Raw genomic sequence first — 27774 nt, 5'->3', positions numbered from 1 at the left:
TGCATATACCAGAAAGGAATTGGATGTGAATTTGACATCAGTCCAAACACCCAGGTATCCACATGTAGTTCGGCTGGAAGGCTAAAATTAATGTGAATTGAACTGCTCCACATGCCTAAGAGAACAGGAGTTCCTCAGGACTAGCCCTACAAACTATAGACAGAATGCTGTTGAAATATCAATTGAGTTTCATCATAGGTTCTTGACAAGGTGCGAGGGTCTGCTATCCCATGAGGTAAAGCATCAAGTCCTGACAGTTAAATACAAATTACTGGATTGCACCTCAAGTTAACTTGCTGGATTATGGAGGTAAGTATTTAGTTTGCTAAGCTGAGAAAGAAGTACACAATTTTAAGTACTTATGTGGGAGTAAGGCCCAATGAATTTAGTAGGACTTACCAATGAGTAGGCATGATTAGGACTGTGCTGTAAATGCTCATAATTAGAAGGAAACAAAAAAGGCAGGTTTTTTTTAATAGGGAACCATTTGCCCAGATACAGAATTCTTCTTGTCACTCAGAACACCATGATGTGTCCCCCCCCCCCACATTTAGTCCAAAATATACATCTTTTGATTAACTTCATGGAAATAAAAAATTATTTACATTTATTCACTTTTCTTCAAAGTATTAATGTACAGTATAAATTTAAATAATATTCTCCATAGTCACATTTTTTTCAACCCAGACTGTACAATACATTCAGAGAATAATGAAAAACAAATACATAATTAAAGAAAAAAAGTATGTAAAAATTGCTCCTTAGAACTATATGGCCATATTTTGAAAAACTGTTATCTTTTAATTAAACAAAACAGTATAATTTGAAAGAATTTGTTTGCAATAGCCTTAACTAGCATATACACTATAAGGTTGAAATATCAATAACCACTCATTGGAAAAACGTTGCTTTCAAGAAAATGAAAATGGTACATAATATCTATAGTAATTTTTGACAACTTTATCAAAATTAAGAACATGAGTTGATATTTATTTTAGAAACATACTGTGACATAACATTTGTTTTACAATACTTTTAATCAGCTTATAATACATAATCATGTATCAAAGTTTAGAAATACTCACAGGCCTCTATAAAATACTAGTAATTTGGGGGGAAATGCTACTTGCCAGTAACTTACCTTCTGGGGCTAATAGCTGTTGCAGGGGAAGGGTGATTTTTGTCACAAACCACAGTATGGAAGGAAAATGTTACCCTCACCCCCACCCCAGAAGCTGCAGTTCCAATAAAAAGCAGCCCCTTTGAGGCAGAAGCCTAAAAGGAAACCAGACCAGTTTTCATGTGTAGTATGGCACTAAAATGAACAGTCTTTACAGGCTGGAAACGTGACAATAAGGTATGTTGAGATTGCAGGGGAAACAAAATTAAGTAGTGCTTTCACGCAATTGCTCCAGAACTTGCCCTAGAATTTCATCGACTATGCCAATGTCAGGATTGATTTGCTGCACATTAAGTTCAGGCATTATTGTTCCTAGTAACTGTCCCACATTAACTCGCAGGGATCGCAGCTTCACGCTAAGAAAGAGAAGATTGAGAACATCAGTAAAAATTACAGGTATGGTAAAGATAAGTTCAGCACTTTAAATCAGGGGTCAGCAAACTTTTTCAGCAGGGGGCCGGTCCATTGTCCCTCAGACCTTGTGGGGGGCCGGACTGTATTTTTTTTGGGGGGGGGGAATGAACAAATTCCTATGCCCCACAAATAACCCAGAGATGCATTTTAAATAAAAGGACACATTCTACTCATGTAAAAACACGCTGATTCCTGGACCGTCCATGGGCTGGATTTAGAGGGCGACTGGGCCGGATCCGGCCCCCCGGCCTTAGTTTGCCTACCCATGCTTTAAATCATCATTTGCTCAACTGTTCATTCATTCCTTTCCCATTTCTATCACTATTTTATAGTCTGTTACAAATTTGACATACATTGTTTTAAAGAATACATTAAATGACACTTTAAACCAATTAAATTGAAATGTTACATAGAATAGAAATGTTATATTGTAGCTCACCTTGTCTATTAATTTTATTTATTTAACATAGAAAATGTCTGAAAATAAGTTTCACCAGAAATAGTAAACAGTATTTATGTAAAACTGTTTTTGGTATTGTATAGATCATTTTCCTACATACTTGCTACAGCTACAAACAACAAGAAAAGGTTCATATGATTGCACCAGCAATCACATGCTACACTAGGACATTCATTCATTCAAAAGTAGGATTAATATCATGCTTCACCATCAAAACCTTTAAGTGGTTTACGTGGCATGTAGTATTTGGGTGCAATGAATTAGGTTGTTTAGATCAGTGGTTTGGATGGTGTAGCAACCGTTTTGGATTGCAACCATTTTGGATTACAACCACGTCAAACCCTGAAGTGTGTGTCCCTTTTTTTGGATTACAACCCATTTTGGGGGGATTAAAACCCATTTGTTTTGGATTTCCCATTGGCGAAAGTGCGCCTTGGGTTACAATCTGTTTTGGTTTACAACTGGACCTCCGGAACGAATTATGGCTGTAAACCATGGCATCACTATATAAACAGCATTATGGAGATGCCTGAGTTTCCTTAGAACAGGGATAGCCAATGCACATCCCTACCCCAAATGTTCTCATCATCTTTGACCACTGGCTATGGTGGCCGTGGCTGATGGGAGTCCAACAACATCTGGATGGCACCATGTGGGCCAGTCCTGTCTAAGAAGATTGCCATCAGTTCCTCAAAGAGAAGAAAAGTAAAAGCTTCCTCACAATTATCTTATTCCTCAGCATTGCACAGCAACATGAGAATGTTGGGTGTGTTCTAGGTTGCAGTCTTCACTGACATGGCAAGGTGGGTGACGAGACCCAAAACCTGGTAAATGCCCTGCTTGAACTGAGTGTGTGCTTCATGCTTAGGAATTCTCTGCAATATGGATTCTTGGTAGACATTCATGTGCAAAGGTTTCCTGAAGGTAGGTTTGAAAATAGATGAAAGTGTAAGTTTAGAGCCTTTCCATGCTTTTTCATGCACAAATAGGGCTTCTTAGTAGGAATATATACCTTTCTCCATTAGTTTTTAACTCTGCAAGTTCTGCTTTCAACTGCTCACATTGAAAGCCCAGCTGAGTTTTTTCCATTTCCAGTAGTTCAATCTGAAAGTAAATCAAAGCTTTATATACCTGCATTTTTGAAAATGAAAAACACAAGTGAAATACTTGTTACAGTATACAGTAGTACCTTGGTTCCTGAATGGCTTGGCTGCCAAACAAATCGGCTCCTGAATGCCGCAAACCCAGAAGTGAGTGTTCCGGTTTGTAAATGTTTTCCAGAAGCCCGATACGTCTGATTTACTTACAATATTTTGGTTTGCACAAATCTGAACTAAACACTATTTTTCTATAGTAGGTCTTCTCTTTCCACCAAATCTGGCTACCTCAAGTCAAAGGATGTTCTCACTGGCTAATTTCTCAGTTCCAAAGAACTTTTTTTTATTTAAGTGTCACTGATTTCAAAGGCACTTGAATTCTGTAGGAAATGCATGCTCTGAAAGACCCTTTTATATACATTCCATTAAAATTAAGTTAAGGTAATGGATTTAAGGTTAAGTGTGAGACTGAAACCCAAAACAAGTAAATCTAAATATCAACCCAGCCTTTCTATGTACTGAATTATGAAACTTACCTCATTTTTATATTGGTCTCTTTCAGTGCTGCAATTGTCCAGCTGTCTGAAAACATCACCCAGTTGCACAGCCATGTCATCTGCTTCACTTTTATTCTCAATGTTTTTACATTTACTACATTCAGATTTTAAGTTCTGCAGAGTATCACACTGTTGTTTCAGTGTTCTCATGTCTTTCAATGCCTGTTCATACAGAATGAATATCTCTTCTTTACTTTTTTCTTTAACTTTTTCGAGTTCTGCATCTGATATTATACTTTTTGTTTCTGTGGACTGAGGACATATTCCCTTTTGCACATGCTTGCCATTTGTATCCATTATTTTTTGCTTTAACAGTGTTAATTCTTTAACCAATGTATCACATTGCTGTTGATATTTTTCTTTTTCACTGTTGGATGAAAGCAGTTGAAGGCTTAATTCATTTATCTTAATGTCTGCATTCACAATATCAGCCTCCGAAACATGAAGATGTTCTGTAAGTGTTATTTCATGTTCTGATCTGGACAGCTGATTATCTGCATTGCCCTCAACTTCTTCCTTTTTTACTAAAAGTTCCTCTGTTTCAGTTTGTGTTGCTGCAGTTCCTTTTGAACCATTTGTTTCTGAACAAGCATCTCTGTTCATAGAAATTTCTCCCTCAATATTACTGAAATCAACATCAGCCCCACCTTCAACTTTTACTATTGTGATGTCACATTCCAGAGCGTCAGGTTTTGGAGTACTGTTCTCTTCCAAAATGATAACATCATCATCATCTTGCTTCTTTTTCTCAAATGCTTGGCTAGTCACTTTTGTGATCTTAAAAGGTAGTGGTGCATCAGCATTAGAAAGTTTTCGTTTAAGGCTAAAGAAACAAAAGCAAAGTAACAGAAATCATATTACCAGTTTTTTCCCTTAAAGGCTAAGCTCCAGAAAATGTTAATTTAAAAAACCAGCACAAGCAAATGGGGAAAGTAGGTGGGAATATTCTTGCATTTTATTTACTGACCTATTTTCAGGATCAGAATGAGGAGAAGATACTGATGTGCTGTTTGATTTGTTTTGAAAGCTTTGGTTTGAAGCTTCTGCATGAAACATTGGAATAGTTTCACTCAATAATGGAGGTGCACTGGACAAGGCAGCCGTTGTTTGTAAATACATTTCGTTATAAATCTGTAGAAACGGCATTATGTCATTACAATTAGAGAAGAAAACATTCACTTCCATCACTGCGACTTTTTCCTTGAACTCTCTGCCGTCAGCACAAAATGACAACATATATGGCTGGATGGGCTGCAGGAAAAGCCTTGGCAGCTCAGTTACAGGTTTTAGCCATATCGCTCTACCTCGAAATTTGACTACTGAGTAAATTAGATTGAATGAGAATATGTAAACAGTCATCAAATATACTTACGCACAGAAACAGGAAGACTCAGGACACATAAAAGGAAGTGCAGTGGTACCTCGGGTTACATACGCTTCAGGTTACAGACTCCACTAACCCAGAAATAGTACCTCAGGTTAAGTACTTTGCTTCAGGATGAGAACAGAAATCATGTTCCGGCGGCGCGGTAGCAGCAGGAGGCCCCATTAGCTAAAGGGGCGCTTCAGGTTAAGAACAGTTTCAGGTTAGGAATGGACCTCCGGAACCAATTAAGTACTTAACCTGAGGTACCACTGTACTTTTTTTTTACACGCAGCACATAGTTAAACTACAAAACTCTCTCCCACAGAAGGCAGTGCTGGCCACCAATCTAGATGGCATTGATCACAATCAATCATCTTCCACTGCTGTAACCTCTTTCCATGGTTCAAGTGTTACGATTATTCAGCATCCTCAGAGTGGAGAAGATATGGAGACTGATGACAGCAGCATTTGTATCCAGCAGTGGAGCCAGGAAATAGTGAATTGCCTCCTCAACTATTACACTACTTTTTCTGCAATTGGTAAAGCGGCAAGTGCCAACTGTCAATCCATGGTACACTGATCACAATCCTGCCTTCACCCCTAGGAAAGTTTATATCCTTGGCTAAATTCTGACCTGGATAGAATGTATATTCAAGACACACAAAAATGGAGGAAGAAGCTAAAGTATCCTTTGCTGCTTTTCATACAAAAAATGAACCTGGTACAGTATAGGAAAACTTGCAAGTAATTTAGCATTGCTTCCACAAACAAAGAAGTAAACATGTCAAGATAATCAGTCACGTACCTGCTGGCTAAGCTCTATCCTTTTCTTTAATTTCTCCCTGTCTCTGCATTGAGAAGAAAAAGTATCATGGTTTATGCTCAGTATATATATGCTTTCTAATATTAAGTTGTTGTTTTACATGACCTTTTGCATCAATAACTTATGTTATAGCCCTCCAGTATTGAAATGGGTTAGTGTGTCTGGCTGCTGGTGGTTTGAGCCCATCAAGGGACAGCTGTGGGCAGCATCCCTGCATTGTAGGGGGCTGGACTAGATGACCCTCAAGGTCCCTTCCAACTCCACAATTCTATGATTCTATGTAGCTCACTATAACTTCTAATGGTGAGAGCAAACAACCATTAGTGAAAAGGACAAAGTTCACTTTTGTATTGTCAAATGAAGGTATGTTTTGGACTAGTGAATTCTTTTGTGGATTTCTTGACTTAAACAAATAACAAAAACGTATTCGAAACATAATGGGTTTGCTAGAAGGAAGCATATTACCCATTTAAAACTCTACAGAATAAACTTCCTAGTGCCTGTCTTCAAAACTGTTTGATGGAACACATAAAAAAGCCAACATTTCAACTTCCTGTTTTTATTTAATGCTCACCTTTTCTTAAACTTTTTCTCATATGGAATTAATAAATCATCATCTTCAGGTTCTTCATCCACATTGCAATTTCTAATTTTAAGAAAGGAATATATATATTTTTAATCCAGCTAGCAAATGCAATCTGAGAAAAAACGAATTGCCGAATTTCTCCCTATTTTACCTGAACTGAGGATCAGGGTTGTATGAACAATACCACTTCTCTGGCAATTTATCCATTCCATCTGGAAGCTTCCTCCATTTTAGACATGAATCACACTGAACCCAGGTTTGATCAGGGCGATTCCTGTAACAGAGTGTAAGTGGCATTAAAACTAAGCAAATATAATTTAAACCAAGCACAGATTATGACTGAGTTTTATGTTTTTAGAAAAACTTACTGGGAATCTTCAACCATCTCTTCTTGAGGATAATCCAGTTTCTTTGCTTGCATCTCATTCCAGTAATCATTTAGCTTCTCACCAAGCGCTTGCATTGTACGCCTAATAAGCAAGAAATACAAAGTTGTGTCTCAACAAAACACATTCTGTATAATATGAAACATACACTGACAGTTGCTACAGAAAGCAAGTACTACTGGGAAAGAACAATGAGCAGAAATATCACTTATGCATTTACGGAAAACATACTAGAAATGTGCTAACGCGTAATCTATTTATTCCTTCCAAATCTTGAACTCCTAACAAGTTACAGTAGGATTCTGCATTTGGTTCAGATTCCAGACATGTCTACTAAGGGTAGAGATAAGGGGAAAGCAGTGAATTGCTTATTTTAAAAATGCTTTTAAATTCCTCCCTTTAGGATGTATTTGTGTAAATAATGCTAAAAACAAGAAATGAAGCCAAAGGGTGAATTATAGTCAAGCTGTGTGATACAATGAGACGGCTCTAGTGCTCCTAACTGCAGAGTGACAGTGTGCCTGAACAGCACCCTACTATTTCTCTACCCAAGGAGGTAGGGTAGGTAAAGCGGTAATAACACCACTGTTGGAAGAGCAGCTCTGTATGCATGAGCAGAAGGGACTTCCACAAGCCTTAGGGCTCATGTGCTTGACTCACATAGCCAGGAGAACTTCAGTGACGGCAGAGCTTAGTTTGACCATTAACTTGTCATTACATATGGACCTGAAACTCTGGTGGTGATCGTTGCTGCTGTTATTTTTATTACCTATTGTATGAAAACCTTCCCATAAGGCAGGCTTCCTTAAACTCGGCCCTCCAGATGTTCTTGGCCTACAACTCCCATGATCCCTAGCTAGCAGGACCAGTGGTCAGGGATGATGGGAATTGTAGTCTCAAAACATCTGGAGGGCATAAGGCATCTCAAAGTGATTCCCAATACAGATTGCAAACAAACTCTGGTTTATTGGTTAATTTAACAAGCCAGCTCGTGGCTTGTTTAGAAATGTACTGCTAAGCCATGGTCTAGTGTTACATGCAGACTGGGAATTTAGCTATGGCCACCCACTGGGATGAGTTTAGAGCTATTCATGGAATATAAGGCGATCAATTGCTACTAGCCGCAATGGTGGTGTTCTATCCCTAGTATCTCAAAGGAAGTACCGTAAATTTCGCTCCATAACACGCAGATTTTTCCTCCTAGAAAGTAAGGGGAAATGTCTGTGCGTGTTATGGAGTGAATGCCTACAGATGGCGGGGGAATCTGCTGCAGTTGTGAGCAGTCTGTGGCTCGCTTTGAAACAGCAAAGCGGGTGTAAGCGGCTCCTGTCAGCGAGCCGAGCTGGGGAGGAGGGAGAGAAGCAGAGCGGGCTTGGCTGCTTTAAAACAACCCCGTCCTCTATGTTCCTCTCTCCTCCCCACTGAGCTGCTAAGTAGCAGCAAAGCTTTTCAGCCAACCTAGCCGGGAGAAGGGAGAGAAGCAGAGCTTTAAAACAACCCCGTGCTCTCTGTCCCTGCCTGCAGTTTTTTGCTGTCCGATTTTGGATTAGCCACTGTGTGTGTGTGTGTGCTTGAGCTATCGTTCTCCTCCTCCTGCTTCCCGTTCACTCTCCCTGCGCCCCTGCGCTCTCCCTCCGACTTTAGAATTGACACTCTGTGTGTCTGTGTGTGAGAGAGAGAGGGCTCCTTCTCCTCCTCCTGCTTCCCGTTCACTCTCCCTGCCCTCTGCCTCCGACTTTAGAATTGACACTCTGTGTGTCTGTGTGTGTGTGAGAGAGGGCTCCTTCTCCTCCTCCTGCTTCCTGTTCACTCTCCCTGCCCTCTCCCTCCCTGCCCTCTGCCTCCGACTTTAGAATTGACACTCTGTGTGTCTGTGTGTGTGTGTGTGTGTGAGAGAGAGGGCTCCTTCTCCTCCTCCTGCTTCCCGTTCACTCCCCCAGCGCCCCTGCGACTTCCAGCGCCCTGCGACTTTAGGCCAGTTCTCTCTCTGCGCGTGTGTGTGCTTTGACCTCACTGCGCTTGTTGGGGGAGAGTGTTGGTTGCAATTTTTCTTGATTTGTCTCAGAGTGGTTACTATCATGGTTTCCTTGCCAGGGAGGAGGGAGAGACGCAGAGCCTGCTTGTTCTAAAGGAGCAAAGCCGGAGAGGAGCCTCTCCTGCATTATTAGCAGCATCCTTTTCCACCCACCCCACGCGTGCTCCTTGTCCCTTGAGTTCTTTTCCTTCCCTCCCCACTTAAAACATGGTTACAAAGCACGGATCCACACGGATCCTCAGGATTTTTGCACTAGGTCACCCCAAATTCACCATCAGATCACATAGCATATCCATGGCTACAGCCTGCACCAAAAAGCACACGCACCCACTGTTTCATGGGGCCGCAATGGCGCAAAAACGTGGTTACAAAGCATGGATCCACATGGATCCTCAGGAGTTTTGCATTGGGCTACCCCAAACTCACCGTCAGATCACATGTCTGTGGCCACAGCATGAACCACAAAAATCATACATCCACTGTTTCGTTTAGAATATTTTTTTCTTGTTTTCCTCCTCTAAAAACTATGTGCGTGTTATGGTCAGGTGCGTGTTATAGAGCGGAAAATACGGTAAGCATCTCAATAGCAGTTTCCTTGGAATCACAAGTGCTATTGCACCCAGCCCCTGCTTGTGGGCTTCCTACTGGCATCTGTTTGGCTACTGTGAAAAGAGGATCCTGGAATACGTTCTTACCTGTATTCGTTAGTATAATCAAAATCTTGTTTGTTATGGGTTGGCCTTAAGAAGTTGCATTCGATAATCCCAACTACACCTACTCCCATGTTGTTTGCCTGCAAAGGGGTGGTGGGGGGGGTGGGGGAAGCATATAGACAAGGAAGATATACCAGTGTTTTCACCAAGAACACAAATTTCCAGTATTTTAAACAAATATTTATACAAGTATACAAGTTCCATCAAAAAAGGTGCCAGAACAGGGATTATTCCAAGTTCAATTGCTTGGATAAAGAACTTCTTGAAAATGAAGTTTATTGTTCTAACTTCTAAGCAAGCTTCTGCTACCCCTTTTAATTTCTACTTAAAAGTAAATGGGAGGTTGAGAAATGACTTAGAATTTGGAGCTAGGTATTGGAATAGATTGGTTTCAGAATGCTCAGACTTATTTGGGAATGGCAACATTCAACATGAAGCAGTTAATCAGAACACAGTGGATACACATACAGTTCTGTCAGTTTAAGCATCACAGTGCTTTCAGTGACAGTAGTTCTTTTGGGGGGGCCTGTTATTAGGTTGTTCTTGTTTTTACTTTATGTATTTTGCTTTTTTATATTGTAATTTTATCCGGTGAACCGCCCTGAGACCTGCGGGTATAGGGCAGTATATCAATTCAAAAAATAATAACAACAACAGTTACTTCCAGAGGAGGGGAAATGGCTGGAAAGAAAAATGTGAAGTAAAGAAGGATGAAATGTTAATTCTTGACTGCACAAAAGAATTCTCAGCCTTCTGTTTTAGATGTCAAAAACAGCCCTTGGCTGCCCCCAGAATGTAAGACTTTACTAAATGAGCTGCTGCAGTGTCATTGAATGTTTACAACTTGCTTCTCAGAGAATGACAAGGATTTTCAAAAATTTGCAGGAAACCGTTTTGATTAAAAGACAGATTTTTGTTGGTGTAGAAACCATTTTTATAATGTTTTAAATATTGAGGGGGGTTCTCCCATATTTTTTTTTAAAAATAGTAATTTAAAGAATAGCTATCTTAAAATTAATCTGACTATAAGCATGTTAAACCTACATGTTAAAACTACATGCAGGTGTAAACAAAACTCCTGAAACAATTGCTCTATGTTGAACACACGTGAGTTAAAAGGCTGCCCCTTTTTGCAGTTTGCAAAAGATTGGGGGCAGTTAGCTACTTTGTGTTTCTTGGATGGGGGTGAGACCCCCCATCCAAGGCAAGAATTAGGCAGTACAAAGAAAGGAGTAGAAGTGAAACAGAACATGGAGTAATCACTCTGTTTAGTCATAAATTTAAATATTTTAATGTATATATTGAGCAGATCAATTTCTATGCATCCTTGTTTAGTAAATATGTTAGCATACCAATGGATAATTTAAAATGCTGATTTAAGTGGTAGTGCTTTAAATTCAGTCCACAGCACTTTGAAAATACACAAAAATTGAATTTTACACCATCAAGACTAACAAAGACTCTCCTCCCTGGAAGAGAGGGGAGTGGTTGTGGGCGGGAGCCCGAGCACCGCCCCTAGCAGGGGGCGTTAGCCCCCTGCCTCCACCTCACCTGGCTGGCGCCCACGCCCCTCTGTAGGCATCCAACCAGGTGCCACAGAGGGGGCATGTTCAGCAGCCTTTTGCTGCAGCGCCAGCCTCTCCCCGGCCTCATTCTTCGCTGTCGTCTCGTCGCGAGTCACAATAACCACAATAACAAGTTTCAATTAAAGTGTGGAAAGATGAACTATTGCTATATGAACTTCTCTCACCTTTTGCTGGTAGCCTACTCTTTCATAAGCCTTGATTAGTCTGTTTCTGTGGTACATCATCATTCCATAGTGATCTTTATTTCGACAGTTGAATCCAAAAGTAATTCTTACAGTTTTGGGCTTATTTGTGTAAGTTAGGGAAAATATCAAAATATGGTTCTCTTCATACTGAACGTTCATTCTAAACAGAGCTGTCTAAAAAGATAATTCCACTAGCCCCCAAGAATGTGAAAGAGTATTAACCATTAGTACAAGTTACAGTACAAAATAGAATAATCATTTTGTATATAGTAAAATAAATATATTGTATTTGAAAATAGATAGGTTTTTCTCTGAAAAAAACTCCATAATTACACCGGAGAAAACTCAGAACTTTCAAATTAAACTACAAAATAAAGGAAAGTTAGTTAGATAAAGCCTTTAATAAAGGGAATTATAATTAGTGAAGAAATATCTGAACAACTTTTTTTCCTGTTTTATGAACAGTAGCAATTTCTTATATTGTATTGATTATCTTACTTACTAAATGGATCCAAAGCCAGCGAGTTTAGCCAAATGAAGTAAAACAAAATTTAGAGATAAAAAACTATGCTTGCATAACACTGCTCCAATCCTAAAGTTGGTGACAAACCTAAGACCACTTTATTTCATTTAAAACTTTATATTTTATCCTATGGATCAGTTGCTTGTATTCTTTAATACAGTTCTGGAACAACTGAGCTTACTTCTGTATGCATATTGATATTAAAATAAAAAGGGATGATTACAATTTTGTTCACTGACTAGCAAACTTTCACATTCTAACCAGTGACCATAACTTTTTTTTTTTAAAGAACTGCAACTATTTAGCAACTGCTTTCCTTTGCTGGCTGCCACTAACATAGGACTCTTGGTCACTCAGATTCCACCAGTCCTACTACTTTCGTTGATGGACTCGCCTCTAGCCTTTCCAGTTCTGTGCCCCATTCTGTGGGTTAGATTGGACATTATCCTTGTTCATTTTTACTATATATCACCTTGGGACAACTGTATAGAAGGCACTACTAGTGATGAGTGGTAATCCTTTGCTTTTGGAATACCCCCCCCCCCAATTCATGTTACTAGGCTGTATACCATAAAGGTAAAGGTAAAGGTACCCCTGCCCGTACGGGCCAGTCTTGACAGACTCTGGGGTTGTGCGCCCATCTCACTTAAGAGGCCAGGGGCCAGCGCTGTCCAGAGACACTTCCGGGTCACATGGCCAGCGTGACATCGCTGCTCTGGCGAGCCAGAGCCGCACACGGAAACGCCGTTTACCTTCCCGCTGGTAAGCGGTCCCTATTTATCTACTTGCACCCGGAGGTGCTTTCGAACTGCTAGGTTGGCAGGCGCTGGGACCGAGCAGCGGGAGCGCACCCCGCCGCAGGGATTCGAACCGCCAACCTTTCGATCGGCAAGCCCTAGGCGCTGAGGCTTTAACCCACAGCGCCACCTGCGTCCCTGCTGTATACCATAGCCACTGCCAAAGCAACGAGAGTGATGAGGTGATACACTACTCTACTACTGGGTATTTCTAAAGAAGAGAGATATGCATGTACAAAAAACCTTGGATTTTTTTCACCTATGAAGCAATAGCAGGTAAGCCTAAATGGGAATGTTTCTGCAACATATCACAAATTACGACAAAGCTTCTTGCTTAAAATCATGCTTAAAATCTGAGCTGATAGTGGAACCAAGTGGGGAGAGAAGTGAAGAGAAGAGTCAAAGGTTTCACGTGTGCTAGGCCAGCCATTCTTGGTCAGTCTGCAGCAGCCCACAGTAATAAAGGATACAGCTAGAAACTTTGGCCTGTAAACATCTCGCTCTATATGAGCAAGGCTTTTGGAGACTAGTTGCGTTTGTACTTTCTGTCCTCTTATAATTATTTGCATCCTTGGTTTTAAATATAAGATACTGCAATAAGCCTGAAAAGGAAAGGAAAGTACATGGTTAATTTTTTGTACATTTTGCAAGCTAAAAGAAAACAAGTAACAAATTTTCAGCATACAGCTTGTAAAATATGTAAATTCGAGTTCTATCCAAATTTTACAAATTTAAGTCAAATGATATTAAGTAAGCAATCAGAACTCATATGGCACTTTAAACATGTGTCCAGATTATACATAATGTTAAGCACTGGATTCTGCATGTGTGGGACAGAACAGCGAGACACCGGCAGATACAGTGATTAGTAAGGTGTCTGCTGAATGTTAAAGAGAAAATTATTCAGTCCCCCTTCTGCAAAACCACCAGCATCAGAGAGAGTCCATCACAGTATATTTGTAGACTATTTCAGCCAGGAAGAATGCCCATTTGCACAGGGCAATTTCATTTCATCATCTTTGGCTATAAGTCTTATAACTTAGTGAAATGGAATAAATGAACTTTTAATATAAGCATATTTTAACAGTGATTTTTTTAAGGGTCCAATGAGAAAAGAACAGCTGTGATGATTCTGTATAGAATACCACATACAGACGTAGTGGAGAATAACATTACAACCAACAGGAAAAAAATGAATAGTAAGCATTACCCGTAATGAATAATCACTTTCAGGAACAATCTGATCTTGTCTCTCTTGTTTTTTATACCCTCTTCTCCCTGTTACTTCATCTAAATCTGCAGGAATCCTAATATCATATTTATCTGTATCGAAATCAAATTCTGTTTGTTCATTTTTCTCTCTGTGGAAGGACATTTAAAGAAACTTGAATTTAAACAATACTATATATAAATACAACAATAGCAGTCCTCAGTAATCAGCACCATTTAAAGTACTACTAAACATTTATCTGAAGTTGTAGCTTAACAACTTTTGGAGGGCACAGCATTATCTCTCCTTGATTTAGGGTATGCTACTACATTTTAACTATCGGTACGTACTTTTAACTAGACAGGGAAATTAAACCAGAGCATCTGGACTCTGTTAGCAATGCTATAGCCATCTTAAAAACATAAAATACATTTCTGTATTTTTGTATTTCTGAAGCCAACTGACGATTCCCAGGTAAGATCCTCTCTCTATTGTGTGGGCAGGTAGTCCCTCCCCCTACCTGGCTTGATCATCTTGGCAACACTTCCCGAGGCGGGATTGGGCAACTGACTGAGGTAGGCGGAGACCTCCAGGTATCCCACCTGGGGGGAGACAAAGCCAAGCCTGTGCTAATGGTGCCGCATAGGGTCCAGGAGCTGCCCGCGACCACGCAAAGGGCACCCCCATTTAATGTAGGGAGCAGTCATTCTGACTCTACAGAGTTTCCTGACGAAAGCAGATCAGGCCAGTCAACTTAGCAGAGAGCCCCATTTGTTGTTTTATATGCTTATTTTATGCTTCTCATACACAACTGAGAAGTCTGTCTATTGGGTGTTGATGGAATATTAATTATCCTGAAATCAAAGTGGAACCAAATCTCTGTTAACTTAAGTCTTTGTCCTCTGAAAGGTATGGCCAAAACAGTCAACTGGCTTGAGGGCAAGGAGAAATAGCATAATGGCCAAAACCTTTTAGCGTTGTATACTTGCATATGCCAAGAATGTTATGGAAGAAACCTGATGTTTGTCCTTTAACCATTTGCATTCTGGGATATTCAGTTGCCAGCAATGAAATGGGAGGCTATTTAGCATCTTCCAACTATGTATATATAGTTGGTAAAGCATGCTACCCTTTACCCTTGGCTTCTATTCTGTGGGAATATGGCTAAATAGTGTTGAATTTCATTTTTGCGAATATTATTTCCTTCATTCTGCTTTTTCCTCCTTCATTGTATTGTTGAAAATTTTAACTGTTAAAAATAAAATATTGAATTTGTCTTATGCTTTATACTGCTTGAGGGACACGTCTCATACTATAATATCTTAGGAAACAGGGAAAATGCAAAGCCTAGTGTTCCTTAGATTTCACCATTGTTAGATACTCATTGAAAAGTGGCAATAGCTTGATTGATAGCAAGTGAGATTGGAAAATAAAGTGTGTGGAAACAAAAATATTAACTAAAGGCTTTGTTTTGTGGAAGATCTGGAAAGAGAAAGGCCTTCCTGCTGTGCAGTTATTACTGGGATCTGCCATTATGAGACAGACTTTGTTGCGAGATTTACAATCAAAGGGGGAGGTGAGCCACCGTTTTGCTTTCATGTGTGGATAGATTTGAATGGGCAAAAACTCCCCTGAAAAGACTGATTTATGGTGCAACTGGTATGGGAAAATTAAGGAGCAGACACATAGACTGTATTTCATCGGAATTGTCGAAAATGGTGCGGCCGCTGGAACAGGACTTTTGGATCAGCGTTAATGAATTATGAGAGAGCATTACAAAGTTCACACAGAAACATAAATAATGTTTGATTCAACTTGCCTGTGGAAATACTCAGAGGTTATTAAGAAGAAAAAGGATAACAACAAAGTGATGGGAAGAGGGGACTTGTGAACATCAAAGCAGCAGAAATATGAGATGACTGGACCCTTTCTGAACTCGAAGCATGGGTACCCCCAACAAAAATTTAAAATTTGGCTAAATATTTGGAATTTATTGTGTATTGGTATAATTTGGAATTAATGTGATATGATTGGTTTGTTAATTGGAAATTTAATAAAAAATATTTTAAGAAAAGTGGCAATAGCTGGAAATGATCCTAAACGATTTCCCCTTTAGCATGGGAAGAATACATAGCTCTCTGGTCCCATGGTGAATGAAAATATGGAAAGGAAAGCTTTAATTTCTGCTGGTGAAAACAGCATGCACGGTAGAGAAGTTGTGCACATTTATTACTAAAGAGAGCTATTTCCCTATTCAGAATATACCTGCAATTTGGGGAAAATATAATGTAAAAAGTGGCCCTTTCATGGTCTGCAGTTATAAAATTTGTTTCAAGGGAACATATTTTAGATGTTTGAAGCAAAGTTAATTTCCATGTTCACTTTACTACACTAAAAGCACATGGTGAAACTTCCCCCAAGACTCAGAGGGACCTGTGTCAAGTGGTTCTTGGGAAACATTTTTCATGGGAGTTCATCCCAGATTGCTTGATTCATCCATGATTAACATTAGAATTTGAAGTAAGGTAGATGGGGTGAAGTAAATATAATGTGTCCTAAAAGAAATATAAACAATAAAGCAGTAACATATAATGCTTTGTTTACCAATTTTGTGCAACTATATCAAATTAGCACACATCAATGCTTCATTACCAGCTCGACTATTAACAATGGATTTTCTCTCACCTTCGAAGGTTCCAAATAATTATTCTTGTTCCTTTTTTCCCTATAATGGCATCAAGCTCTGCAAGCAGCTCCTCTTCAGTAGGAAACAGAGAATGTTGCAGGATAGCCTTCAAGCTGGCTGCTGATTTTTCACGTTTCATTAATTCCCGTATATTATATTAAGGAGTTGGCATATTTAAGAACTGTTAAACCTTGCTCAGATAGCTTATAGCCTTTTCCATCTAAATCTCTCCTGAATGAATAAACTGATGAGCATTTATTGTGCGGCTGCCACTTAAAAGTCCACCCCATAACTATTTTACTGTTTCAATCAAATTAACAGCTGGTCATCTTAAGTCTGTGACCACAGGGCAACTTTAACATTACCATGTTCCTGAAGTAGTCTGGAAATCTTGGCTCACCACCAGACCCTCCAGAGGTCCCTAGCTCTACAAGAGACTATATACAAACACAATGAAATATTTAAAACTGTGATCCTATGGTAATCGGTTATGTGTAATTATGTTGTTACAAACCATAATGCATATAATTAAATGGAACACATCTATTGTCAGCTTAGTCTTTTAACCTGCCTTTCATACTGCATGTTCCTATTTAATATCCAAATCAGGAAAACTGTAGAATACAGTCATACCTCGGGTTACAAAGCTGCAGGTTGTGCGTTTTCGGGTTACTGACCGTGCCGAACCCAGAATTACTCGAACAGGTTACTTCTGGGTTTTGGTGCTCGCACATGTGCAGAAGTGCAAAATAACGTCACATGCATGCGCAGAATCGAATCACACTAGTGTGCAGACACGGCACTTCAGGCTGTGAACGCTGTGGGTTGTGAACGTGCCTCCCGGACAGATCACATTCACAACCCAAGGTATGACTGTACTTTTCTAGTTCCAGCCTAGGAAAAAACTCTCATTTTCTGCTGCTGCCGTTTACTTCCTTTCAACCTTACAATTTTATGGCATAAATTTATATGCTGCCCTTCAATGTAATTTCCCCCTGGCAGCTTACAATAAAAAATACTAAAGAGACCTGCAACAAAATGTTGCAGCGAGGAGTGCCCTGTTGATTTTACAGCCAGCTATGCTCTCCTTAGCATACTCCATTCCATTCCATCTCCCACAACAGCCACTGAGCAGCCGGTGGAAACTGAGCATGCTAAATCATCATTGGCCTCTCTCTTTTTGGAGGGATGGGACACTTTTTTCTATAGTGGTATCTCGGTTCTCGAACTTAAACTGTTCCAAGAGTCCTTTCGACTCCCAAAACCATTCAAAAACCAAGATGTGGCTTCCAATTGAGTGCAGAAGCAGCGTCGGATGTTCGGCTTCTGAAAAACGTTCACAAACCAAAACACTTACTTCTGGGTTTGTGGCGTTTGGGAGCCAATTTGTTTGGCAACTAAGCCGTTCGGGAACCATGGTTTGACTGCACTTCTAAGTTCTGTTTTATTATATATAAACATGTGTCTTTAGAAGAGGCTGCCGTGATTGTTGACTGTGATAGGTGTAAATCACCTGACATCATTATGTCAGGTGACCAAGAGGTGGGTGATCAGGCCCACCTGTCAAAGCTGGCGTGCAGTGAGTGGCGGTGGATTAGGATAAGGTCCACTAGTCAGATCCAGTTTGTCACCTGTGATATATACGTTTAGAGGTAGAACAATAAAATCATAGAACAAAAAATAAAGCCTAGTAACATAAAACTAGTTAACATTAATCTCTTCAAGAGTTAAAAGTCTGAGAATAGAAATAGCTATTCATCTAGCACCGAGGAGACATTAGCATAGACCCCAAGCCAAGCTTCTGTGGTGAGAGACTTAAATTCTATTGGAATGCAGTACTGGTATACAACTACTGCCCAGTATATAAGAAGTAATGCTGGAATAAGAGATCATCTTGAGAAACAGATATCCCAGATACAATCTATCACTTGGGCTTCAAAATCATTGAAAGGATATGTTTCTTGTTGAATTTTATAATGGGAACAACTACATGTTCTGCCTTCGTAACTTCCAAGAAGGTTTGTGACAACATGCCCACGCTCATGATTTCTCCATTCTTGGTGAAAACAATTGCATCTTTCCCAAGGCGCATCGATCCTGATTTAAATCCATTTCCATACAATCCAACTGGAACACGGCCGTTCAATGCAACTTTGTCGCTGAAGCCAAAGCTGAAACACATGAGTTTGAAAAGATGGAAGAGGGGGAAGTGCTTATCATAGTGCCGTGCTGCTTATGAGATTTGATTTAAATCAGCGGTTTCAAATACCCAAATCTGTAGTGGAGTTAAAATAAACCAGCTGCTGTTCCTAAACAGTATTCTTCTTTCAGCTTCAAACATAATGTAACACTTTATTCCTGGCTAATTCATATTTTGAGAAATACATTGTGATAATCATGATGCAGAAAAAAATGGTATCTGCTAGTGCACGTTACTTGTGATGTAGACAATCTACCAGATTGTATTGGGTGTTAGGGGTGGGGTGGGGGACACACTGTGCTCTTTCTAGGGTAGTTTGCTCACCTTTGGGTTCCCACCCTGCTTTTGGCTCTCACCTGTGGTTCCTACAAGCTGTCAGCATGTGAAAGCGACCACACCCTGGTAACAGCTTTGACTGGCCAGTTAAACCAGGTGATGGTAGCCGATGGGTCTCAAACCCTTGTTGAGTTATAGCTCCAGCAGATTGAGGAAACAGACCAACACAGATATTCAGCAGCACATATACAAAGAGCACCCTGGATCAAGGCCACTGCATTTGCACCTGTCTCATTGTAAAATACACTTTAGACCATACAGAAGCGCCGGTATTAGTTTTTCATGGGCACATAATCACATAATTGTGAATCATTTATGCTGTCTAAACTGAAGTACAGTTAATATTTCTCCACAACAATAAATTTGGTGTCCTAAAAATGCAACTTTCTTACATTATACTTTTACGAGCATGCAATCAAAAGCCAGAGACTGCACACACCACTAAAACTTTACCCACCTCAACATCTTATGCAACTTGTCTGCATTCATACCATTTCCATTGTCCATAAATGTTAAGCATGTGTTCTCATTTATAACAGTTTTGTCAATCCACATCTGTTTTGCATTCACATCAGGATCGTAGGCATTATCTGAGAATATAGAGTGGTGCAAAAATTAAGAACAAGAGTAATCTTCAATAATAAAAACAGAACCACCCTGCTGGATCAGACCAGCGGTCTTATCTAGTCCAGCACCTCACTTCTCACAGTGGTCAACCAAATGCCTAAGGGGAAGTCCACAGGCAGGACAATATCATTTATTTCTGTATTTTATTATTATTTATTGAATTTATATACCACCCTATACCTGGAGGTCTCAGGGCGGTTCACAGAATAAAATCAAAATATAAAACCACAAAATAAAACAACAACCCAATAATGCCCCCCCGGCACACACCCCCCCACACATTTTTAAAGGGCACAGGATGTCAATCAAATCAACCAAAGGCCTGGTTAAAAAAGAATGCTTTTGCCTGGTGCCTAAAGGTGTATAATGAAGGCGCCAAGCGAACTTCCCTGGTGAGAGCATTCCACAGATGAGGAGCCACTGCAGAGAAGGCCCATTCTCACATTGCCACCCTCCGGACCTCTCAAGGGGGAGGCACACGAAGAAGGGCCTCAGAAGATGATCTCAGGGTCTGGATAGATTCATATGGAAAGAGGCAGTCCAACCTGGTCTCTGAATTCTGCACTAGCTGTAGTTTCTGAACCATCTTCAGAGCCAGCCCTCCTACGCATTGCACTAATGTAACCTTGAGGTTACCAGAGCATAGACAACAGTAGTTAGGCTATCCCTGTCCAGATAGGGGCGTAGCTGGACCACCAGCCAAAGCTTTTTATTAGGGTCTTACAGCACAACCTACTCAGAAGTAATCCCCACTGAGTTTTATGGAGTTTGCTCCCAGGTAAGTGTAATGGATAGCAGCTTTAGTTTGTTAAAGATGTAACAACCAGTTAGAAAAAACTGCTCCCGTGTAATACATAAAACAAGTATGGCTTAGCCTGCAAAAATACAATGTAAGTTGTACATACCTATAAGTTCAGCTGCAGCACTGAAAGGCCAAGTGTGACTGGTAGAGTTTGTATGCAAAAATTTTGGACATAGCTGAAATAACAGAAAGTGTACATGTTAAAATCAAAATAATTAAACTTCTAGGTACATACATCTGCAATGTACATACAGATGCAGTGTTGCAGTGCAAAGCAGTTACGAAGTTTTACTTTAGATAAACCATCACAAATATACACCATCTGCAAAATTCATAAAAAAGCACTGTAAGAACGAAAGAAAACATGGTACGCAGAAAGGTGCAATGCCTCATTGACTCAGAAGTATATTGAGTTCCTGACCCAAAAGCTTTACACACCATGGGGCTCAGCTGGGGATTGGTTTCTATTTAAATAATAATAATTCTGAAGGTTTTAACAAATTGAGCACTAAAATCCAAACACGTTTATAAAAAGATAATAAAAAGCAATATCAAAAAAGAATAAAGAGAAAGAAAATATAAAATAGAATGCTTATGATCCTTACAAAACACAATTATATAAAAAGAGGAAAAATAACAAAAAGAATAGAAAAATAGATGAAAAGAACTCCTACCTCCCTATCTGACAATTATCTGAAACAACAATTATTCAAAGTCAGGAGTCAGCAACCTAAGGCCCATGGGCTGGAAGTGGCTGTTTAGCTGGCCCACGAGCCGCCCCCAAGAAAAACCTCAAATCGAGCATTTTGAGGACGTGGGATCCAGCAGGTGTCAAAAAGCGGGCTCCCCCCTCCCGGCAAGCTCTGTTTTTGAGCTCCGAGAGTGAGGGGATCATAGCTGTGATGCATCGTACAAAATGCTTACTTTGATGATACGAAGCTGCGAGACTGTGAGCCATTAGCGGTCAATTCTTCCAACATTAAAAGCATTCAATGACTGTATTGTGAGTACCTTCTACATTTGGATTAAAATTTGGAGCTACTCTATCCCATTTTTCCATAAATTTTTGATTTGAATTGCCTCTCAGGCTATTTGTCAGCTGCGCCATCTCAGCGAATTATTGTAGCTTATATTGCCAGTCCGTTATTGTCGGGACGACTTCTTCCTTCCACCCCTTTGCCACCAAAGTCCGAGCTGCAGCCACTGCATATAAGAATACCTCTCTAAAGGTATTCAAGATGTCCCTGCCAACAATGCTGAACAGAAATGCCTTGGGTCTTTTTAAAAAGGTTATTCCAAACATTTTTTTAAATTCCTCATAAATTAAACCCCATAACACTTTGATCTTCCTACATGTCCACATGTGATACATATTGCCATTACTCTCACCACACCTCCAACAAATATTCGCTAAATTTTTATACATCTTAGATAGTCTTGAGGGGGTCAGGTACCATCTGTGTTGTATGTTTAACATATTTTCTTTGACGTTATAACATGCCGTAAATTTCATATTTGTTCTCCAAAGTTCTTCCCATTCGGCCATCATTATTGGAGGTCCAATATCCTGTGCCCATCTTATCATTGTTGCCTTAACCTCCTCCTCCTTGAGCCAACCCCTGTTCAAAGTGTTTAACATGTGCACTCTAAATCAGTTTTCCCCCCTCTGCAGGATGTAACTTTTCCCAAATTTCCCCCCCAAGTCCAGCTTTAAATTCTTGGTCATCCAGACAGCCAATATGACTCTTCTAATGTCCTTCTAGTAATCCAAACAGATATTTCTCCTGTTTCTATATAAAAGCTCTTACAAAGTTCTTTTAAAGAGTTTTGGCAATCTCAGCCAAGTCACAGTCCAAAATTATTGCCAAATTGATATTCATCCAGTCTTCCTTCCTTGCGGTTCCTTTTCCTCCCCCTTAGATTCTCCCAGTCTTTCATCATTTTGATTCACTGGGGAAGAAGAGACGTGTTTCTTATTTCCTCTGCCTGATCTGGCATCCCCTCCAAATCGCTTTCCTCATAAGAGACCATAGCTTGAGTTGTATTGCAATTACCTGAACTGCCAACATCACCATCTGTAGGTTGTTCATTTTTCTACGAAGTGAATTTCCTCACCACCTCAACAGAACCTTTCAGCCCTTCCACTGGTGAATGGTTTCTAAATGCACAAGTGGGTCCCCACAACCTTTTTTGCAGAGAAGGTGGGACACAGAGAACATTTTCCTTCCTTCTCCAAACTGTACCTTCCTCTCATGGTTTGCTTGGTTCACATGTAATGTGAAGCCAGCCTCTGATTTCTTTCCTACCTGGCCTATAGCAGGAAGGAGCACAGCAGGGAATTTCTAGTAGAAACTGTGTTTATGGAATACAATCTTACTCAGCTATGAGTGATCACCGAAGAAGAGGAGGAAGAAGACGAAGAAGCAGCAGCAACAACAGAGAATCAAGGGGAAGTGGCATCAGTATTCAAGTCAAAGAACTGGTTGCCAGATGTGAAATATATTGACTTTTTCCCAGCTCTCCAGGGCATTTCAGGACATAAACTTTTGCAAAACAATCCAATTTGTTGGGGGATGCCCCTTGGGAGAAACACCAATGTTAGAAACTTGGATATACCAGCTAGGCACCAAATGGCTCCTTAAACCAAGATTACAGTCGCCAAAACGTAACGTCTAGTTGCAACTGGAGCCCCCAAAGGTTTCTGTCTCCTTGGCCTTTGTGTCCTTCTCCCAATGTCCAGTAAAGGTCATAAAGGCTAAGAGTGAAACATCTGGGACAATACAGCTTGCTGACAATAAGTTTTAGAGAACAGGATTTTGATAGGGTGGCTCTCCATCCCTCATTCTCCTCTCTAAGTGGTTTTCTGAGAATATTAGTTGCTGACAAGGAGATCACAACCTCCGCATGAATGACTCCAGAGTGCAAACATGGAAGCAGCAGCAACATGTTCTTACTATAATCAGTTGAAAATCCACCAAGGATTGTGAAAGAAAATCCAAGACCAGACAAAGATTTACTAAAACAATACATCTCTTATGAGACATTCTATGTGTTCCCCATCAAAAGCAATATTCTGGAAAGGGCATAATATTACTTTGGGGTGGAACTGTTCATCCTCCTCAGCTGTAGCTACATGCATCTGTCTTCCACCTGATGCATCATCACAGTGCAAACACAATACAAGTGTTCTTGCCACTCCCTTTAGACTGGTTATTTAAGCCGGAAACAAAGGAAGTGAAAGGATATTAGAGTTGCCCCTCAGGCTTACCATATTTTTCGCTCTATAGGACGCACCGGACCATAGGAGGGGGAGAACAGGGGGAAAAAATTCTCCCCCTCTCTGCTCACTCCCCTTCAGTGAAGCGGCAGGAGAAATGGAGCCCCTTCCATTTCTCCTCCCGCTTCACTGAAGGGGCGCTGCGCAGAGAGAAAAAACTGCAGCGCCTCTCCAGCAAAGCAAAGCCTGGAAAGCAAGAGGGATCGGTGTGCACCGACCCCTCCCGCTCTCCAGGTGGCTATCCGCAAGCCTTCTGAGCGCAGCAAGAACTCCCGCTGCTCTCCGAAGGCTTGCGGATAGCTGCCTGGAGCCCCCGGAGCACAGCGGCAGTTCGCACTGTGCTCCGGGTGCTTCAGGCTTCAGACGGCTATCCACAAGCCTTCGGAGCGCTGCGCTCTGAAGGCTTGCGGATAGCTGCCTGAAACCCCCAGAGCGGCAGTTCTCGCTGCGCTCCGGGGGCTTCAGGCTTCTCCTTTGTAGCTGCGGGGCTGGGGCAGGGGAAGCCCGGGCTTCCCCCGACCCCAGCCCCCAGAACAGGTTGGGGAGCGATGGTCCCTTCTCCCTCCAGGGGAAAAGCCCGCAAGAGCCACTCAAAGCTTGTGTGTGGCTCTTGGGGGCTTTTCCTGCCTGCCTCCCCTCCATAGGACGCACAGACTTTCCCCCTTAGTTTTTAAGAGGGAAAAAGAGTATCCTATGGAGCGAAAAATACAGTAATTTGATAGGAAACCCAGTCCCTGCAGGCAGGTTGGGCTTCACAGTGTAGCAGCATGTAGGTCATATTGTGTCAAAGACTGAGTGAGCTTCAAGCAGTCTTTGCTATGCTTCTGTCCAATTTGAACAATAAGCTTGCATCTATAGTCAGCTGTTATTATCTCCCCAAATCACTCTGGGAGAAATTCATTGTAGCTGTAAGGAGATTGTTCTGTCAGTGCAAGCATTTTAGCTTACCAGTGTGCTGCTCTGGGGGTTCCCTGACCTGTTCTGAGCCCATTTCAGGGGCTCAACTATAGCACCCTGCTTGTGGTTAACGCTTAGCTGGTATGAAATATTCAACGCAGCAATAGAGAAATTAAAATAATAATTTATTTGTCAGACAAATAAATGATGGCACAGTGGTATATGGTTACCAAAGCTCTGCCCCCTTCCAGCCCTGATGGCCAGCACTTATATTTCCTCAGCCCAGCCCCCTTGCTCCTCCTTTGGCTGCCTCTGTCAGCCTGGTTGAAATTCCTATTGGCTGTTTGCTAGAACCAATCATAAAAGATACACCCATTTCCGATTACCTTTTATGGGAGACAAAGAGCTATATTTCCTTCTATCCATAAATGGCAGACAAGTAGCCATATATCTTACATTTGCCTCGACAAGGCACTTTAATTACCAGATCACCTTTTGCCCCTGCATTCCAAAACAAATGGCTAAATCAAATGGCTCGTGGTATTAAATTCTATCTAAACAGAGATCTTGGGTTCACATTCTCACACACCATCAATGAAATAAGAATCTAACATAAGAATCTAACATTTCTTACTTTCTAAATCCTTTGCCTAATTACATTAAGCCAACAAATCTCATACATAACATAGATAGCTTTTTAGAAGAAAAGGCCTTCGCAAAGTAAAAAGAACTCAGTAAAAAACAGCTTCAAAAGTAGCCTCTTCAGTTTACACCACCCTTTCCCAGCCAGCTGCTTTTTCCATTAGCTCTTCCCAAAATGTATTGCCCTTTAACTCTATCAGTATACCTTAAACCTTAGGAAAATATGGCTAGAGTCTGATGGGAGGCACATGGTATTATTTTCTGTTAAACAATAAATCTTACTATTTACCAACTCTTAGTGTTTTTGCAGCTTGATTGTATTCTGTAATATGTAGGGTCAGTGTAACATTTGCTCCCAGCCTGTAATTCCCTTTTACAACTTTGAGAAACTTGTCTCCTGCTACTGCTATAAATCAGGGGGGCCCTTGTTCAGGAGAGCAGGAAGATAAACAACTGCCAAAGTACTTAGCCAGCTGGTTTCTGCCTGGCATGAAACATACAAACATTTGCAAATATATCTTTAAGCTCATTTTAAAATACAGGCCTTGATCAGATGCCTCACAACTAGGCACACAGTAGACTTAAGTCACTCCTGGCTGCTACAGCAAAAGCAATACTCCCACCCACTCATCCACAGATAAAAATTAAACTGAAACACTCTCACCCCTCTCCCTAGCCCAGAGGTCAGCCATGCCAACCCAGGAATTTTATCTCCCTCCACTCAGATGCCTTGACTCAAGGCCAGGAGCAAGTGCACTTTCCAGGGATGATGTGGCAACTCATCTCTTGCAAACAGCTCAGGACCAAGTTATTTGAAAGACCACCTTACCCCTTAAATACCCAGTAGATCGCTGTGGTTTGTGAGAGCGTTTCTCCTGCAAGTTCCAAATATCTCAGAAACTCACTCCACAATAACTCAGAGCAGAGATTTTATGTGGCCACCCTTGTTCTGTGAAATAGCATTCCTATCAAGATGCACACAATGTGTCTACCGAGACGAGTTGCTGTGCTCACTAGACCTGGGTATCTTCACCACAGCCAGAGCATACATTATTGCCATTTGTCAGGCAAAAGCAAACACTACTCAAATCCTGCCTCTGCTGACTCCTCCCCTCGAATTGCTGGAAAGCGAAAGCTAAAAATAAGGGCAGTTTCAGCCCTCCCGCGCTTCCTTCTTTCAGACTCACACGAGCACCGTATTGTGTGCGCGCCCCTTCTCACGCAGAACCTCGCCCCCACGAGGGCACAAAAGGAGCAGGCAGTATTTACAACGCGCGTGGCGACATTTCAGAGGTGTCTGGAGCCTGCAGCATTGCAAAAAGATCGCTAAATCTAGATAAGAGAGCCAAACTCCTCCGCCTTTAGGGAGATGCACGGGAAAGAGAATTTGCCTCTCCCGCAAGGATGGGATTAGCCCACCAGCGGCTGCCTCTTATTTTATTTAATTTTGCACAATTTTTTGCACAAGAGGCAACTTGGAAGGGCAGAAAGGGGTTTCCCTAAAGAGAAGCCTCGGAGCCCTTCAGCTCCGCGCTGCTGAAAGAGCAAAAGGGACAGAAACCGGGGGGAGGTAGGAGGAGGTTCCCGCAGCCCAGAAAAACCGCACATTTAACCTCCCAGAGAGGATTTGCAACCGGGCGCCCCGAGAGCGCGAAAGGCAAGAACTCGAACATCTCCACCCGCGGCGGGTAAAGCGCCAACGGGACGACGCCCCAAGCCTCGCCTCGCAAGCCCCATAAACGCAACCTGTCGCGGCATCCTGCGGAAAAAGCCGCCGCCGCCTCCCCGCCCGCTCTCACCGCACTCAGAGGAATCCCGTTCTCCTTTAGGGCCGACGCCATCTTAGCTCCTCCAGTACAAAAGCCGCTGCCGCAAAGAAGCTTCCTTTTTCCCAGGCCCCTCTTCTTCAGCGCAAGTTATTTCCGGGGAGGAGACTGGGCGGAGCTGGAAAAAATCAATAAATCACGTTTTCCCTTCGCTTTCCTTTACGGCTGGCGCTGTTGTTGATTTGGCTCAGCCGGCGGGCAAACGTCACGGAGGGCCGGCCGCCGCTTGCATGGCCTTTCGGTTCCACTGTTTACGTCTTCGGCTTCCCTGCTCTGCACGTGTGTACGCAGAGAGCGGGGAGTTCAAGTTGAAGGCATGATGCAGCGACAGTTTCTCATAGCGGCCGGGGTGGGCTACTACGCAGAGTGTGAAAAAGAGAGAGTCAAGATAAGGGTGGGAGGCTAAATAGAAAGTGTCGCCTTCCGTATTTATTTAGAGAGATTTACAAGCTTCAAGAGCCCTCGAAGCGATCGATGTAGGCAGGGCCGGATTTAGGTTTGATGAGGCCTTAAGCTACTGAAGGTAATTAGGCCCTTTATATGTCCAGCTGCCCTTTGTCAAC

The 27774-nt window shown here is 41.4% G+C and overlaps 1 protein-coding gene across 1 annotated transcript; it reads right to left on the bottom strand.

The window, feature by feature from the left end:
- Nucleotides 1–584: 584 nt before the first annotated feature.
- On the bottom strand, nucleotides 585–27516 carry MORC3 (MORC family CW-type zinc finger 3). The gene is made up of 17 exons (XM_079974886.1): nucleotides 27185–27516; nucleotides 20673–20745; nucleotides 19598–19730; nucleotides 18563–18775; nucleotides 16604–16753; nucleotides 13919–14069; nucleotides 13179–13310; nucleotides 11368–11487; nucleotides 9600–9697; nucleotides 6852–6953; nucleotides 6635–6757; nucleotides 6472–6543; nucleotides 5880–5922; nucleotides 4676–4839; nucleotides 3688–4531; nucleotides 3067–3158; nucleotides 585–1536 (listed from the first exon to the last, which is right to left on the bottom strand). Exons 1-17 carry the CDS (start codon nucleotides 27224–27226, stop codon nucleotides 1386–1388), a joined length of 2703 nt encoding a protein of 900 aa, XP_079831012.1. The 5' UTR covers nucleotides 27227–27516; the 3' UTR covers nucleotides 585–1385.
- Nucleotides 27517–27774: the final 258 nt, after the last annotated feature.

This window comes from Podarcis cretensis (assembly GCF_951804945.1).
Source record: "Podarcis cretensis genome assembly, chromosome: 4".
NCBI classification, from domain to species: Eukaryota; Metazoa; Chordata; class Lepidosauria; order Squamata; family Lacertidae; genus Podarcis; species Podarcis cretensis.
This window is presented reverse-complemented; position numbering and strand designations above follow the sequence as displayed.